The following is an 18788-nucleotide window of genomic DNA, read 5'->3' as shown; positions in this document are numbered from 1 at the left end:
GTAGAAAGCCTAAATATTTAAGTAAACATACAAGACAGAGGCATTAAAATGCATGCAGCCATAAGTAAAAGCAGTTTTGGCAGTTAAGACATCATGAAAGACTTGTCTCACACTGAAGATTTCTTTTTGTACTAAAACCAAAAAATAGAGAAAATTAACTGCAAAGAATGAACTCACAGACCTTGATTGCCTTAAATCTGTTCACATCATTATCTGCAAACTGCTTCAAAACGTTCCTAGCAGCAAACCCAAAGGTGCAGAGTCCATGAAGTATAGGCTTCTTAAATCCTATTTAAAGAAGTAACATTTTAGCATTTTTAGTATTAGGACCCGAAAATGCAGCCTCTATTAATATCTACATTTTACTCATAGTATTTTCCTCCAATAAGGTTCTTAATCCTTTTTCTTTTTAACCTAATTTATCTTACTGAAAAGGTGTCTGTCACAATGTATTGCTTCCTCCACTTTTGGGCAAAGGAAACTTCTCACTGACAACTTGCACTCTAGCACTGCCTATGCTCTGTGGCACTCACAAGTAGAATTAGACCCTTTCTGTAGAGCTGACAAAAAGAAAAATAAGGAGATAATCTGTTAGGCACACCAGACATGCAGTTACAGGTAAGTACATGTATCAAGGGTAAGACGTATTGCAATCATTAAAAAGTGGCAATACTAAGAATTTTTGATACTTCCTGTTTTAAATTCCTATTTCTGGTCAAAGCCTTCTAATCCCACTTCAGGATTACCTTATCTTTATTTAGAAGTAAGAAAGAAAAAAAAAAAAAAAAAAAAAAAAGAAGAAAATTTACAGGTTTGGGTCTGTTTTTTTTTATATTGACATTTTTGTCTACTTTCCTCACACATGCTTTGAGGCAGGAGCTCAACCTTGGCAGAGGATATGCTTTATATTAGCAACACACCCTTTTTCAGTACTGTCCAAGCCTGACAAAATAAACCTTTGAAAACTGGCCTCGGATTCACTAAAGTGCAACAGTGAAGTTATAAAGATGCTGCTTGTATGTTCTGATTCCTGTAACAGGTTGTACTGACCTGACAAGGCAGGTAAACAGTAATTGATCACACTTGCAACAGCCCTTATAATCCAGACACATCTGTCCAGCCTTGGCAATGAAAACAGTTGCTTTGCCCAGAACTCATCTGCTATTCTTGTCTGCCAGTCTGTTTTTCTTGAGCTCTAAACAACTTCCCATAGCATCTACACAGCATGAAATGCTCTCCCCCAAGGGACAACAGCTGGGAGAAAAAGCAAAAGCAAAAGCAAGCAAAAAAAAAAAAAAAAAAAGTTCAGACAGAAGAAAGTCTAGCCTGCAGAGAAATGGACGACGTAAATGAAAAGAAACCACCTTCAACACAGATAAAAAAGCCACAAGGACTCCATCCTAGCTTTGGCTGGGCTATAATGAATTTTCTTCCCTAGTAGCTTGCAGAGTGCTGTGCTTTGAATTTAGTGTGACAGTAATGTTGGTAACACACAGATGTTTGCTAAGTAGTGCCTAACCTAAGCCAAACACTCTTCAGTGTCCTATGATATGCCACCAAGCAGGTGCACGAGAAGCTGTGAAGAGCATAACCAGGACTGACCTGGCCAAAAGGACATTTTGTGTCATAGAACTCATGTCCAGGATACACTCCGGGGGAGGCTGGCCAGGAGCCATCGATCATGGCATGGGGATGGGTTGGGCACCAGTCAGCAGGTGATGAGCAATTGTGTTGTGCACTTGTTTCTCTTGGGTTTTATTTCTCACTTTTTCTCTGTCTTTTCCAATATTGTTTGCAGTAGTAACAGCAGCATTAGTATTGCTAGTATAATATTTTACTTTGTTTCAGTTGTTAAAGTGTTCTCATCTCAACCCACAAGTTTTACCTTTTTTCGTCTCCAACTCTCCTCTCCATTCCACTGGGAATGGGGGTGGGGGTGGAAAGGGAAGTGCAGGGAAAAAAGGGGAGGGGAGAGGTAAGGAATGAGCAAGTGGCTGTGTGGTAATTAATTGCTAGCTGAAGTTAAACCATGAAAGACTCAATGCTGGGAAAGATGGGAATTATGAGACCAAAGGAAAGACAAGGCTAGCAGGATTACAGGTGAGAAAGAGAATTTTGACATATGAGGTTAGAAGACATGACAGAAGGACAGGCTTAAAGGATCATGAGTCTGTTTTCTCACTGCAAGTAGTCCAGCCTAATCACTCTGTCATTTCTTTCCTGTGAAATATTTGAGTATGCACACTTTTAATGGCACTCACTTTTGTGTACAGCAGGCACTGTTTCGAAAGCACAAAGCTACCATGCAGTCAATTTTAGAACAGGTTACTGCACTATTGTTACATCATCAGTTTTCAGTATCTATCATTCAGAATGTTATAGTGACATCTAGCTCTTTAAAAACTCAGTTCAATTTGCCATGCAAAAACCAGAAACCAACCACTCTACCCAGAACTCACAAACAGCCAAATATATCCAATCCTACTTTTCCTAGTATTTTCTTTATAAAACTAATGCATACTCAAAGAAAAATCCCAGAAGTTACTTTGTATCTAGACTAAAACAAAACCAAAGTAAATGTTGCTTTCACATTCTAGTATCTGGAAATAAAAGACATAGGAATAAAGGCACAAACATGTAAATAGGAGTTTTCACATAGTGTCTATCTTCTGAAACATTAGACATGGGAAGACTTTAAAAAATCCTGGAATGACCTGAATGCATTACATTGAATGCTTGCTTCCAGTACATGCTGGTGAGAGCCAGTTAAAGAGAACATTCACAGAGACTGTTACATGACAAGAAGATGTGTGAATATGCCCTAAGAAAAAAACCAACATTTGCATACCTAGAAACAAATATTTGTGGAATACCTCTACAGTCATTTCTTCTTTGGTTGTATTTGCATTTAGTATAGGTAGGGTACTGTCATAGTTCCCAAATCCAGTGCAGAATTTTTATGTTGAGACAAAGAGACACCTCATCTACAGTGAAAATTTCATCTTCACTGAATGCCAGTGCACTTTGTGTGAGCAGGTAGAAGATTTCAAGTCCTCTTCTTTTGTAAGGTTTTTAAAGTATTATCACCATTATTATTCTGAACACTGGGCTTTCAATTATAAAACATGTATGTTTCACCTCCAGCATCTTCAAGAAGAAATATTTATCCAAAACCACCAACACCATTAACAAACAGAATGGTTTAACAAATCAGCGAAATCTCTTACGGACTCCACTATTTGACAATCATTACTTATGAATACAAATTTACATAGAATTATACAAAACTGAATTAACAAAACAATTACTATGCATTTATGAAATTAGATAATTTGTGAGTGTATTAAGTGTGATCTGAACAAGCAAGCACAACTCTGCTCTGTTAATCTTGGTAAGAACGCCATATAGTGATACTTGCATATTAAAAATAAATTCACTAAAGAACTGCTGGCCAATTATTACAGATTAGTAATTTCATGCAATGTTTATGATGATAGCATACATATTCAGGAAATTTTCTTAAGTAAATCAAATGCCTGTCTGCCTGGAGTAATCACACCATACTACTTGCAAGGCCTGAAAAAAATTTAAAACAAATAACTTTGCAATGGGATTTTAAGAAAATAGACCCCTTTTTAGTAATTACACCTCTTCAAGAATTAGCTAGGGCAGCCTCTGACCTGGTGCTTTTGCATGTAGAATTATGTACATGAACAAGCTAATACACTAGCAAGAGGTGTAGTTAAGCAATTTTATAGGAAAGAAGTGCTAACAAGCTCCCTCTCTCCTGCCTTCCCAGCTTTAGTCAGCTTGAGAAGACTACACTGAAGAACAAAAAGTTCCACTGACACCCACATAATCCCAAAACTATTTAGATAAGAACCACATATCAAAGAATTTATGGGATCCCTTCTGAAGCTTTGATAATGAATTATTTCTGCTTATGAAACAGACTGTAAAAGCAGGATAGTGGCAATAAACAAGATTTAAAGGAAAATAGTTTAGAGGGAATGTTTCCATTGTAAGTGAAGTCCAAACACCATTTCCCATTTCTAGCTACAACAAGCAATTCTTCAAACTGAAGTGACATGCAGAACTGTAAAGATATTTAATGGTGACTCTAAGGACAGCTATAAAACAAGCACTGCTTTTTCCAGATTTTTAAAGATGTACAGTCAAAGTGAAAAACAGATTAAAAATACATTTACTTCATCCTTCATCCAAATATTAACACAATGGTGAGGGGTGTTAACCACGCAGCTCACCTCCAAGAGCAGCAAAACTTGGATCCAGATGTAAAGGATTCCAATCCCCACTCAGCCGATATAAGGCAGCCTGCAGAAACAGAGAAGGAGTCAGAACAAGCAGGAGCCACCCTGAAGTTCATGTCAGATTAAGAAATGTATCGCAATCCATTTTAACAGTCCTTACATAATATACTCGACAACAAAGTAGGTAAAATAGAAATTAATTATAACCGCGCAGCAAATTGCCAAAGCTCCAGGAAAATGTGCTAAGAACTATGTGTGGTCTTACTCCAAAAGAAAATAATATAAGTGCTTAATGGGAGAATGAAATAACCTACTCAGCTGAAATACAGATCCAGCTTCACTAAAATTTGGCAACAGTGAAGCAATGCATTTTCTACAATTTGTTCATGGATTCTTCAGTTTGACGTCTAATTTTATAGAGTGTTTTCCATGACAAATTTACCCACAATGTAAATCCAAAGCATATATATGACTTTTTTTTGTAACACACACAATCATCTTTTTCCAAAAACAGATTCGTCTTACAGAGATCAGAAGAATCCTTAATTTTTTTTCCTTTTAAATTGTGATACACTTCCCTTGTAGCAGATTCATGGGTAGCTGATCCCAGTATTAAAAACAAAGAAACAAAACCCCAAAGTAACACTCCATACTTTCTAGAAGACTTTTGCTTCATGTTAAATATTCTCTTTCATTAGTAAAAAAGTAGAGAAATACAGATTTTGTGTGTTTTATACACTGTGAATGTGAATTAACGTGAGAAACCATAAAGAATATGGCTACTATACTTCAGGTTTCTGTCCCTGTGGAGCTTCAGCATTTTCATTATCAAATCTTGTATTTGCTGTACATGCACAGCAGCCAGCAGTCCATATTATGAGAAATATGAAAAGCCAACCTGTGCATACTTCTGCAAAAAAAATTTAACTCTGATCAACAGATTCCAGTGAAATCCAGTGACTTAATGACTGTGGTGTATTCTCTAGTACAAATTTCCCAGAAGTACAGAGAAAATCAGTACACCATATTAACTAATGAAGATTCCAAGAATTTAGTAGCATAACTTGATGACATATACAAATGGAACATGGACTTAATTGAAAAAAGCTTTTTAACTGAAAACAATTTGTATTTTATTCAAGCACATTAGTGGCCTTTGGAACACTTTATCAGTAAATATTTTTTCCCATCATTTTGAACTAGGACTATAAAAAATTGTATGTATTTATCTGAATGAAGGTAAACTGGGCCAAATTCTGTTTGGAAGAAAGAAGCTCAGATTTCTCAAAGGCAAGGATAAAAAAAAAAGATGGACAAAAGCAAGAATTTTCCAAAATATGTGTAACACTGTTTATTGTATCAAGTCTGAAGCAGATAGTGTTACTAAAGAGGTTCTGAACTGGTATTATAATTTTAAACCATAATCCATTTGTTTTATGTTTTAATCCATTAATATTCGGGTCATTTCTTCACCTATCTACAGCTTTAACACTAAGCTCTACCTCTCTCTTATTTCTCATAGCAACTTTCATCAACACAAGCATGTGGTTTGAGTCTCAGTTAAGCTGGAATATAAAGAGCTTGTCACTGCTTTCCCTGAGCGTTGGAGACACGCATTAAAAACAGCAAGAAGAAAATCCTAGACTGCACCATAGCATAAGCATGCAAACATCAGAAGGGCAAATAGTAAGCTAATACTTCTCTGTGGCTGTTTACATATTTGTTTACTGTCTTAGAAACACTTTTCCTTTTGAAAAAAAAGTATCAATAAGATGACATCAGGGGATCCGAAATGTCTAACTGTAATTTTACTTTTGCCCAAAATGTGTATTTACTATAAACTTTATTTTTTTTCTTTTTTTTTTTTTTTTCCCGATTATCTTCTAATTAATCCTATAATTTCTTAGGAAAATAGTGAAGACTGGAAATTTCATACTAGTGTAAGACTGAAGTTCAGTTGGGTCTGTGTTTCACACTGAAAAGGACTACAGAGAGGGCAAATAATTTGCTGAATATATCAAAGTTATAACACTATGAAAGAGATTTTTACTGAAGGACAGACCCATAGTTTATTTTCAAACAAGTAAATTTAAAACTGACAATCCAAAGAGAATTGTTCAACCGAATTCTCAACAAGGTAGATTATCCCCCTTCGTTACTGCAGTTTTCTTTCAAAAGAGTCTAAAATCTAACAGCAAAATTACATTCACAAATTAGAAAAAAATTGCCACATATTAAATAATTAAATAACTTCTTAGCTAAATTAAAATTCTAAGGTCTTACTTTCATTCTTTAATTAATTTGAATTTTTGCAAAAGTTGTAAGGAGGCTGTTTCCACAAAAGAGCTGCTGCAATAAATTTTAATTCTACCCAAATAACATTTCATTTCAGTACTGGAAAATTCAATTTATGTATCATTAAAAAAAGACAAATTTCTGTGTTAAGCCAAAAACTCAAATCTAGCTATGCAGATGTTGTTTACTAAAGCTGTAGTAAGAACAAGCCATTTATTTAGAGTGATAGTAAGCACTACTTGGGAGACAATACTTGTACCAAATGCTTTTTAAAATTACTGTAGTAAAAGATACTTGTGCTTTGCTAACAAAACAAATGTAGCAGTGAGAAAATGACTGGGTTCAGAGAATTAAATGTGGTCCACATATTTAACTAAAAGTCTGACATATGACTCTGGGAAATTATACTTTTTTTGTATTTTCAATAACTACAGTGGCAATGGTCACAGCTAGAAAACACACAGGCTGAACTGAATAAAACAGTTACAGTAGGCTTTTTCAGATTCAGTGCAGCCAAATCAGGTGTGCCAACCAATTTCATTTACTACAATTTTTGGTAAGTCTTCTTTATATAAACTACAGTCAACATGGTAACAGAACTGTTTTAAAGCCTTGTTGGCTCTACTTTCCCTGTTTCTCGAATAAGGACTTTTCATGTTTGACAGCATCTGGGAAAAAAAAAAAAAAACCATAAAAAACCAACCAACCAAAGATGCATCCTTAGAGGATTACAAGAATCAATTGATGTGGAGCATTAGATTGAAGTCCCTCATAATATAGTTAAATTCTTCTCCAATTAATAACACAAACTGTCAAGTCTCATTTCCTAACAACTTAGGAGTTCTGCCAGACCACAATAAAAAGGCGATATCAAACCTGTCTGTGCCAATTTTTCAGTCTTACTGCAGACAGTAATAAAGGTCAGTGGTAAAGCTACTGAAAAAGGAAGCCAACTATCCACGTATTTTCCCTTCTAGCTGGGCAGATCAATAGCTCTACCCAAGAGCTTACCTTACCAAGTACATGTCTATATATATGAATTCATGTATGTATGTCCACGGACATGTATGAATGCATACTTTAACAGCTGAATTTAAGAGCAAAAGTAGTCAAGCCATCTTGTGAAGAAAAACAGCCACAACCTCGTCTGCATGTGCCAATGAGCTCTCACTCACATTAAGAACAGTGAAAATTTCCAGTTAAACTGGCAGTGGTGATGCTTCAATGGCTCAAATTTACCACAGTACTTAAGTAATTCACTGTATATAAAACTTCCCCACCTCGCATTATTTATGTATTTTGTTTGTCCATACCAAATATTCTTCAAATTTTGTATCAACTTACATATTCTGACAGAGGCTTCATAACACATTACTCATTTTTCAGTAGCATGGCCAATATACAAGAAGCCTTTCCCTTAACAACGCCTCTCTACATTAAAAAGGAAAAATCACTTCATTTTGGGCACCTTCAAATGGAATAACAATTTTTATAGTCTCCACCAAGACACACATAGATAAGGGGAGGAAACAAAGTTGGTAAGGAAGACCATCATGTTTAAACAAATTGACTACCAGACTAGTACTCTTTCTTCTTTTATCGCCTTAACACAGAAAATTCTACCATAATCCAAGCCCTCAACTATTTGTCACAATTGCCATGATTAAAAAATTACATTCTGATCTTCCCCACAGGAATAAACACAGACAACTGAGGGCTATATAAACCTTGGCATTAGTATCATAATATATAGCAAATTTTCAAAGTTATTACTGCTATAAACACTATACAATAGTTCTGAGAGTACCACCTCTACACACTGAAATTACTAAACAAACTCATTTAATGAGCCCTGTTAACTCCAATGCAAAGGATCTTTTACCCCTTTGAGACAGGTGTACCCCATCTGTTGACAGCAGGCCTGCTGTTGTGCAAATTGACCCACGATCAAAAAAGCCAAAATTGTGCCACTGACACCAGGCTCGGAGCCAGCTATTGATAATTTGGGTCTTTCTGTTTCTTCCCACATCATTCTCTAAAAACACAAATATTTACATATGCTTAGGATGAAAATACATATGAAGACTGTAGAATAAAAGATGGCTTTCCACAGAGAAGTATTTACATTCCAACTGCACAGAAGCTTGTAAGGGTCTTAACACACCATCCTCAGACATAAAGCAAAGCCTCACAATAATGGACTTGCTGGCAACAGGCAGAAAACATTTCACAGTAGATTTTAGCTTAATAATTCATTAACCATTCATTAAATGCTTCCCATGCCCCTCTTTCATTCCAAGAATTCTTTTTAGTATGTTTTTATTGGAAAGTGCACATTTTTACAACAAACTAGATTTCTGCATAATTGTCTTCACAATTGTTTCCAGCTACATCAAGAACTGTAATTTTAGCTGAATTTGACATACTGAAAAACTAAACTCAGGTAGCTGCAGTATGAGCAGGACTGCAGGACTGAGAATGACTCAGGAAGGGAAAGTGACTCCCGCAGTCTTAGTCACAGGATGCTGATAACACTACTTCAAACAGGACAGGGGCCAATTATATACTCCTCTTTCAGAGAGACTGAAAAATAACTATATGTTTGAAAAAAACCCCAAACCACTAAAAACCAGCAATTTCTTCACATGCTGTCAATCAGTGCTAGATTCACACCTGGAACTGAAGGCTTTATACAGTTTTTTCAGATTAGTCTAGGAATGATTTACTGAATCTCTCTCAAAATCTCTGAACGAATAAAGAATCATTATATTCCACTAACATATACAGAATGTATATATGTCTCTTTTTTATGCTGCTCACTGTATCACATCCAGAAGAATCACCGTATCACCATATGCCACTCCTTTTAACATTCTCTGTACAATTACAATGCCTCAAACATTTATAAATATCCTTGCTCTATAGATTAGAAACTACAGGAGAAAGGGCTGTAATTGTCAGCATCAGAAACAAATTCCAGCCCCCAGTGCAACATTTGAAGGCCTAGTTTTTTAAAGCATCACACATTTTTTATGTATAGTGTACAAGGTCAGAACACAGCCCCTGTTGATTTAAATTCAGCCTGTGATGCTCAGATATCCTCCTGCTAGTACTACTCCCATCTTCCAAATTCCACCATCCAATCCTCTCCTGCCAGTCATTAGGGAGCACCCACGTTTGAGGATATTTCAGCGACAGCTGCCGACAGACCAAAGTACAGAAAATCCACTGTCAAACTGCAGTGCCAATCAGTCTCTAACAATGAGATAGTTTTCCTCTCATTACTCTTTCTCAGAACATAACTTCTTGAAACAACACAGGAAAACTGACTTCCTACACTGTCTCATCTCATGCCTACAGCCCTCTCCTTCGAATGTGGAATGAGTTCCTGAAGAAGAGGGAAACAAACATACCATTCATGCCTGTATCACTGAAAACTCTATCATTAAACATTGCACACAAAGTAGATTAAGACTACAAAACCCACAACCTTTACTTGGAATTTTTATCTTTTTAAGTATCTGTAACACTTAAAACAGTATCACAGTTTTCCAAATTAAAGCAACTCAAAAATGACAGGATATAAATAAGCTCCTTCAAGAGACCAGTATCAGGCTAAGTTTCACCAGCTCTAAAGAAGACTTTAAAAATCTTGAAAGCAAAAATGGCCAAACTGCCTGACCCTGGAAGCCTCAGAGCAGAAGTACCGTGTGCTTGAGACACCCAAGTTGCATGGAAAAGTAGCTGTGGCAGAAATCTACACATGATAGCTCACATGATGCTGCATGTATACATGCTGGTTCAAAAGCATTACAGGTTGAGACACCATGTTTCTCAAAACCTGTCTAAATGGTCCTTTTTACTTTTTTCATGTCTATTTCTCCCTATCGATACAAGTAACAAGGACATAGAGTCAGAATTCAATGCGGCAGACCGTTTTAGTGAAATACATTATACTGCTGTAAGCAAGGAGAATTTTTCTACTGGCAAATATTTTGTAAAATTATTAGATGTTCTACTGAGATGACCTGACACTAACAGCAACTTGGAAGTCCTGCAAACTCCACATACTACAGCTTTAGTTTTATCATACAGCACACAAAATAGGTAGCTTTCAGAAAAGGGCGGAGAAAACAGAGAACAGTAAAAGTGGAACAACTTCATGAAAAATTTCATCTTATGCAGTACTGCTATGCTGTTTATTTGATGTCACTACACTGTGTGTTCTGAATATTATTTCTGATACTTGAAGAGAGAGAACAGTTTTTTGGAAGGAAACTTGTAAAATATCAGAACACTGAGTTTTTCCATGAGCAAACAAACAAAAAAAAACCTCCAACAAACCACAAAGTCCACAACAAATTGAAGACATCTTATTTGTTTCCTTCCTCAAAAGTTACTTGCATTATTTAAGGTATTATCTACTGTAAATCACCACTGCAGCTTACCTTGTATGTCACCAGAAAATGAGTTCCCAAGAAATCAACACATTTAGGAAGAGAGTGAAAGCTACATGAAGACAAAATTCTCCAGAGATAGAGGTCATTCCCTGCCTGTTATTTTTCATTGCATTAGTAACCATTCAGCAAAATCAGCTTGATTGATTAATTTAAGCCCCCAGTCTGAAAATCGTCAGGACAAAAGCTCTGTAACTACATTAAACATTCCCTATAGGGTTGAAATTGAATGATTCATTCCTTGCTAATGGCTAATAGTCAAACACCCTCTAGACGTCTTGATCTTCTGTCAGAAGGTCTATTTAATTCAAAAGATTTATGGCACTATGTCTAGTAAAGCAAAGCTCAGGTTACTGAGAGAGAACAAGCTAGAAAAATACCGCCACACATGCACATCTCTGGGGCAAGATGGAAAAACTGTCATCCAGTTCTTTGCAGAAGAATTAATGAATATAGAAGAAATATTTTATGTCCTTCTTCAGTAAGATGTAATTTTAAACCCTAAAGGCTTTTAGAAGATCAGATACTTCTAAATTTTTCTTATCCACTTTCACCTTTAAGCAGCTTACATCATGGCACTGCAACTCATTCATAAGCACTGGCCAGAATTTAAAGAACTTCTCAGAAATGAGTACAGATCTGAGAAGGATAAACATACATTATACCTCCTGCTATTAGTCTTTGATAACACTAACCAAAGGGATTACTTTGTTCCGTCAATGGTCACATAGCACAAAGACTTTTCAAGGAACTGTAGGTGGCTGCACCCTCTCTTACACTGAACACACAATGATGGGCAAAAACAGTTATTTAGCCCTCCAGTCCCAGTATCCTCTTCACTAAAGCAGTGCTTCATTTGGTCTCGAACATTCTTCCTCTTAGAAAAAACCCACTGCAACAGAGTTAGAACTGAATAAATTCTCAAGGTAACCACTATCATTATGTTCAGTGAAACAGGTGTGTAAATATTTCTAAAATATGCATGGAAGTCTGTTTATTAGAGAGTTTATTACATGGTCATGATATGAAAAGTTAAGGGGGAAAATGCTAATTATGAAGAGCAGTTTAGCCATGTAATTATGTTAACACAAAAACTGAGTGTGACAAATATCACTGGATATTAGTACAGTTTATGTTAAATCAAATGCCATCTGCAAACTGACTCTTCCAGTCTGTCTTATACTCTGTACCAATTCAATAGCTGAATAGCTATCTGAATAGCTGAACAGTCATTTCTGCCAACACACTTTTCATTTAAACACTAAGAAATTCAGAAACTTGGAAGCAATTTGTGTGCCAGCTTCCACTTTTTAAAGAAGATTTCGGGTAGCTATGTGTCATTCCACATAAATGTAAAATCTTGGTAAATGTAAAACTTTTTCCCAAGCTGTCCTTCACAAGAAAGTCTGTATCTGTCCATAAAGTTCCCGAGCACTACACATTCCCCACTCCTGAACACCTCTCCTGTCATCATCACTGAAACACAGATGCTATGGAATAATTGAGTAGAGAAGCCTTCTTGTGATTATCGAAGTCCACTGTCTGTGGCTTCTCTAACTTCTAACTGGACTGTAATTCTCTTTATATAACTACCTGTCAGAGTAGATCTTAAAATAAACCAAGTGAAATGACTACTCTCCGCTACTTTTTATTTCCAAGAATCAATTCTGCAGTAGCAAAGCTTCCCAGCTTCTCCATTATAGGGTCATTACTATCTTTTATCTCATGAACTTTGAGCATTTTATACACAATAACAATTCTGGACATAAAGCTCAGAAACTAAAATTCCCATATGAAGAAGGCAATCATAAATACTGTATGAAAATTTATGGGCCTGGAATTAGTTCCAATATAATCATGCAGTGGAGAACCTTTCCAACGGTCAAAATAAATACTTTTAAATACAGGACCTTTAGAGATGCTGTATCTTACCTAATAAAGGGTCAGCTGCTGGAGAGCACCTTCCACTACATTTAGCCACCTCCCAGGAACAAAGTTCTCCCTCACCACTCCCTGCTCCTTCCTCACCTTGCCAATTTTGGATGAACAATCGTGACAAGAATTAGACACCTCTATCTCCTAGACTGATGCTGTGAATTTTAGGATGCAGCTAGTACATCAGTGAGAGAAACAAAAATGCTGATCTTGGCTCTCTCCTTGCTGAAGTGTGTAGGGCTAACCTGGACTTGAAGCACTTAATTACTCCATATGTAATCAGAGAGAGGCTAAGCAGACATCACAATTACCACAGTTCAGCTAATGGTCAATATTTTAATTCTGTCTTCAAAAGCTACAGTCTCCTGCCATGACTAAGTTGCTTTAGAAAACACTACTCATTAGTGTCCTAATGTTGGCAGCTTCAGACTTACTCATTTGTCTGACACCTGCATATTTACCTTGAAAGGAGTTTCTATATCTTTGCACAGGCTTCTGCCTGGGGAAAGCAGATGCCTGTGCAACACTGGGAGTGTGGACAGATAGAAACACACCTGGACAGGTGTCTGTCAGTATTTCAGGTATACCCTTACTCCTCCTACTACACAAATTCAATTTTTTTCAAAACTGTGAGCTACGAGAACTTTTTTTTTTGTTACAATGTGTTTGCTTGCATCTTGTGGGGTAAATTTCAGGAAACCTGAACCTTTTTTTCAAAAAGTACAACAGAATACAAACATTCATCTCCTCCTTCTATGCAAAATTTGTAATAAACAATTATAAAACTTCATCAGTCTCAAGAAAAAAATGTTTTACGTAGTACATTGAACACACTGTCATAAGCTAGAAGAAAGCTTTATACATCCATACACGCACATACATGTCCACAGACATAAACATAAATAAACACAAATAAATACCTGAGATATATGATAAAACCTGAACTATTAGTTAGTATCATTTAAAACGCCTTTCTCCAAACAAAACAAAGATTTCCACACCTAAAGCACACAAAGCTTTACCTGATCAGTTGTTGTGACATCAGATATTACAGCATCAGGGGGTCTCTTGGGTGGATCTGCTGTTAACTAAAGCAAAAGTAACAGTATTATTAATATTTCACAGCAAAAGTTTTTATACATACCTAATGCCAGAAATATACCAGTTATGTATAAAAAGAAACACTGTTTACCAATTCAAGGGTCCTCCTATCCTTTTGACATTTATGAACAAACAGAAAAAAATATTTAGTCCAGAAAAGATCTCTTATCAAGCTTAGCCTTACAAAGATAGTGATCCTGAAGCATCAGATCGTGCCTACAGTTACATGGTACACCTGATGAGTTTGATAACATTTCTTCCAAGTTATCAAAAAAAACTCCAGCTAGAACTATTCCCTCAGAAAAAAACAGCTGTCTCACAGAATATAATGTCTTGGAACACAGAAACACAAATGAAGCTTTTAAAATAATACTTTAAAAGGCACAATGAAGAACAAAATTGTTTATTTCCTCACCCATGGACTATATTACATCACTTTTCACCTTTAAGAGCTTTCAGTGTCTTTTTGTTTCACACTTTTTTCTTTTTCTTTTTTTTTTTTTGCAATTACATGCTGCACATTAAGCCCCACATTACTGCAAAAAAAGCTATTCTTTGTGCAATCTACAGCTTCATAGTACAGTTTTGAAGATATACATTTTGCCAACAGACTGAAAGAGAACATCCTAGACCATGATAAACATAAAGGACACTATACCCAATTCAAGCTATTAAGGTAACTGAATTCTTTTTTCCTCCTCTATCCTTGTGTTTTCAAAACAAACAAAAAACCTCAGAAAGAAACTGGCATAAGCTCTCAAATTAAAAGAAGCAAATTGATTCTCACTTGTATGAATTTTACTTAATTTGTGTAAGGTCTTTACCAAAGAAAAGCAAAATCAAAAGAAACCAAGTGTAGTTTCATGTCTAACAAAAGCAAAGGCTCTTCCCTGTTTATTAACAGCAGAGCAAGACTGTTTCTTGGGTGGAAGACTTGGCAACACCACTCCTCCTTTGTCACTTCAGAGAATCACAGTGGACCGACACAACCAGCTTGGTAACATTACCTGAACATGCTTTCAAAACAAGCATGGCTTGCCAATCTAATTCCAGCTGGTTTAAAGAAGCTCAGCTCTACCTACTGAGCCATGAAAATTAGTCAACATATGAATAATGAATGAAACCCCTTTATCAGCAGGTCAGGAAACCCTCAACTCAAGAAGAGACTTACACAACATGCTGCTCATCATATACCTCAACCTGTTCCTCTGAAATTGCAATAAAATTTTCAAATACAATAAAAGTCTAAAGTGACAAGAAGTCACACTATAACATGCCTCATCAGCTTGGGATTTCTTTTTGCACAGAGGGGCATGAAACTCTTTTTAATTGGGAAGGGCTGCAAGGAGAAAAAAAAAAAAGTAGGAAAATTCACCATTTGAAACTGGTCTCTTGCATGCAGGTGCCTGTGTTGAAATTGCTGTATCATTGTGTTGTTTTAATGAGACTACATTGTGGGATTTTTTCTATCAGAGCAAGGAGCTACCTGAAACAGGTATTCTAAATATTTTAAAAATGTAAATTCACATAACATTCTTATACTTCACTAAATAGAGAGAAGAAATTGCAGTTGTCTAAAATGCAACGTTTAACTAAGAAGTGCCAAGGTACTATACTGGACTCACTGACATCACCACTATAGGTTAGCCACCTTTCCTTTGAACCATAGGGCTTGTTTTAGTTTTTTTTTTACATTTACAGCTTGTAAAATCTGATTGCAGAAGAATTAAGGGTTCCTTCAACGACCTCCATACACTATCTGCAGGAATTTCCTGTGAATTTTTTTACACTGTACAGAGGCTCTTTGAAGCAGCAGGCATTTCAGGATGTGATTTGTAAAGTTATATATGGTAAAACTTCTCTACAATTGGCACAGATTTAAGTAAAAAAAATTGCCAGGTTACATGCAAAAATCGCAAAGAACGTCATCTACAGTATTTCAGATATATGAAACCTATGTATTTCATTATAAATGTTCAAAAATACTGAGCTTAACATACCCACTTACTCAACTTGTTATTACTGTAGTGCCTCAAAGCTCTAATTCACAAAAACAATATGCAGTCACAGGTGACACTGCCCTCAAACATGGTATTGAACAGGACAACGTCAGGTACCTGAATAGCTACTTCAGGCTTTCTGACATACACATTCTGTGTTTATGTGACATTGTTTACTACTTGCTAACTCTCCAAAAACAGAAAAGTTCAGCTCCAAACCGTAATGCTACTTCTCTTTTCCTCTTTATGCTTTCCAAGCCTCTTCCATGCAAACACATAGATTTCGAAAGAGCTACACCTAGAGATCTTTTCTAGAAACTACAAGCTCAACCCTGACACTGCTTTCCATTAGGATAATCCTTATCTACCACTTCAAATATTTGAATGTAGGAATATCTCATCTGTTTAATGTTTAGAAATTCACTTTTCTCTCTAACTCTCAAAACAAAACTACTGGTTTCCTAAGTCCTGAACAGTACCTTTTCACTCAGGTTCTGCAGTGAACAAAAGCATTTTAATTCCATCTGAGTTTGCATAGCCAAACTGTTTAAATGCTAGTTTATACCTCCTAGCTCATTTAGCAAGTATTTTTCCTGCAGTGCTGACAAAAGTCTTCATGCACTTTGGGGCTTTTTGGTTTTTTATATGGAAATGTGTAAATTTACCTTGGCCTTTTCTGATGTTCGTTTTCCACCAAATCCACCAGCTCCAACAAAAAACAAAGAGAACTGATTATAACACACTAGGTCCTTTCCACAATAGGTATTCACTGAAAGACAAAAAAGAGGAAGGTCATGTATTGTCTTCAATCTCTTTTTTCATACAGCTAGCATGTGTTACTACATGAGACAAGTTCAGCTGGAAACATGAAAAAGTTCATTTTAGCAACTGAAGAGACAGTGGTCACACTTTCACCGTTGCAAGTCACTTCCCAACGAGGGAAGACTCATGATCTGTTTCAAATAATATCATGAACTTTATCTATATGAAAGCATTAAAATTAAAAAATGAGCGATCAAAATGGTGGTGACATTCAAGGTGCTAAAATATTTGACAAAAAAGTGCTGAAATTAGATTTATTTCAATACCTCAGACAGATTAGCAATTTATTTAAATATAGAATTCCACCATAAAATATGATGTATTAGAAGCTATTAAGAATACTCAGTGTGTAAAGTAGATTATGAACTCATACAAGTGGTACTAGTACCTTGTATGAGAAGAGTTCCAGAGTTTAAGGTCACCTGTCCCTTCTTTTGAACAAGCTAGACTTCTTACACTGACTTGAGATTCAGCTTCCTATTTCCAGCTCATATCTATTTCATTCCCTTACACCTTAGACTGGAATTCACAGCATTGTTTGTTGATAATGTTCCTTTCCACTTCCAGAAGAAATTTAAAAACTCCTGAGACTCTGCTCACAAAAAGAATTTTTGCATTTTGCAGGAAGAGACAGGCTTCACATTAGCCCAGTGTGAAAGCAAAACACAGCTAGGAGGAATGGTCAGCAAAAACCTTTTGTCATTTTATCTGACCAGTGAAGGAATAAAAGGTCAACAGCATTTAGAGATTCACTGCCTGTTAAACCTGTTCTTGCTGTCTGATTTCCCAAAGGACATTGGTAAAATCACATCTAATGATAGCAAGATTCCGAAAACTACAAGTTATCAACTTCTGGAGACATTCTGATCCTCTAACTTGGATACAAGAGGAAGGAAATGGGTTTTGTTTAGAATAAAATAACGTAGACATGAAAAAGGAATGCTCCTTAAGGACATGCTCCTTAAGATCAGCACTTTTCAGATGGATTGACACAACATGCACATTTGATTAACCCTTGCAAAACCACCCACAAAACACATGCAAACATGCAAACACACACCCCTTACTGTGGGGTGGCAGAATATAAACTGGCTGCCTTCAGGCAAGAAAAAGTTTCATCACTATTAAAGAACTCTGATCAGTTTCCATACTGCATTATTCTACCTACACAAGAAGAAAGTGTTCTTATTTCAGTATGTTAACTACCCAAGAACAATTACACTTTGATCAGTTTGCATGGTGCATTGTTCTACCTACACAGGAAGAAAGTGTTCTTATGTCAGTATGTTAACTGCCCAAGAACAATTACACAGCCACATCTCACTGAGATTTAATAAGGTACAAGTGTTTCCTGTCAAGGGCTGGCAGTTACTGGTACAGCTAGTTGAAAAATGAAGCCTAATAAATTTTACTGCACCCCCTTCAAAAGTCATAAACTGTTTTACCATCTATTAGCAAGACTGCTCCTGATCCTTTGTCAAGAATATCAGCAACAGTTGAAACTGAAGTTAATTGTCCTGTAAGAAAAGAACATGGACACATTGTAACATTTTGCTTCAGGAATGAAGCCCATAGATAACCCTTTACACTTTATTACTACCTATCTTACTTAGTAACTTCCTTACCTACTAATATCATCATTGTTGCTGTTATTATTAATTATTATTGTAATTATTATTATCAACATCATCATAATCAGTAATCACAATCATCACGACCACAACAACAGCATCTGGAAATCTTTGCATATCTTGGTTTGAAGATGCTGAGTATTGTTTTGCTTCGGTTTTTTAATAAGTTTTGAGCATTTTTTTAATTGAATTTTGCTATAGTTCATGTATTTGGAGCTAAACACACATCACTTTTCAGAGTCAAACACATTAGTCAAAGATAGCTGATCATGTAAG

The 18788-nt window shown here is 36.0% G+C and overlaps 1 protein-coding gene across 2 annotated transcripts in view; it reads right to left on the bottom strand.

Annotated features, from left to right (window-relative positions):
- Positions 1-18788, bottom strand: part of HSD17B4 (hydroxysteroid 17-beta dehydrogenase 4) — a 63499-nt gene that overhangs the window by 18629 nt on the left and 26082 nt on the right. For both annotated transcript variants that reach the window (XM_085043243.1, XM_085043244.1), the window contains exons 15-19: positions 18327-18398; positions 16725-16828; positions 13981-14046; positions 4266-4335; positions 182-288 (exon numbers count right to left, since the gene is read on the bottom strand). In XM_085043243.1, coding sequence (XP_084899369.1) covers positions 182-288; positions 4266-4335; positions 13981-14046; positions 16725-16828; positions 18327-18398 — 419 coding nt within the window. The remainder of the gene's footprint in view (positions 1-181; positions 289-4265; positions 4336-13980; positions 14047-16724; positions 16829-18326; positions 18399-18788) is intronic.

The sequence above is a fragment of the Lichenostomus cassidix genome, chromosome Z, assembly GCF_008360975.1.
Source record: "Lichenostomus cassidix isolate B80296 chromosome Z, HeHo_3.0, whole genome shotgun sequence".
Classification (NCBI taxonomy): domain Eukaryota; kingdom Metazoa; phylum Chordata; class Aves; order Passeriformes; family Meliphagidae; genus Lichenostomus; species Lichenostomus cassidix.
This window is presented reverse-complemented; position numbering and strand designations above follow the sequence as displayed.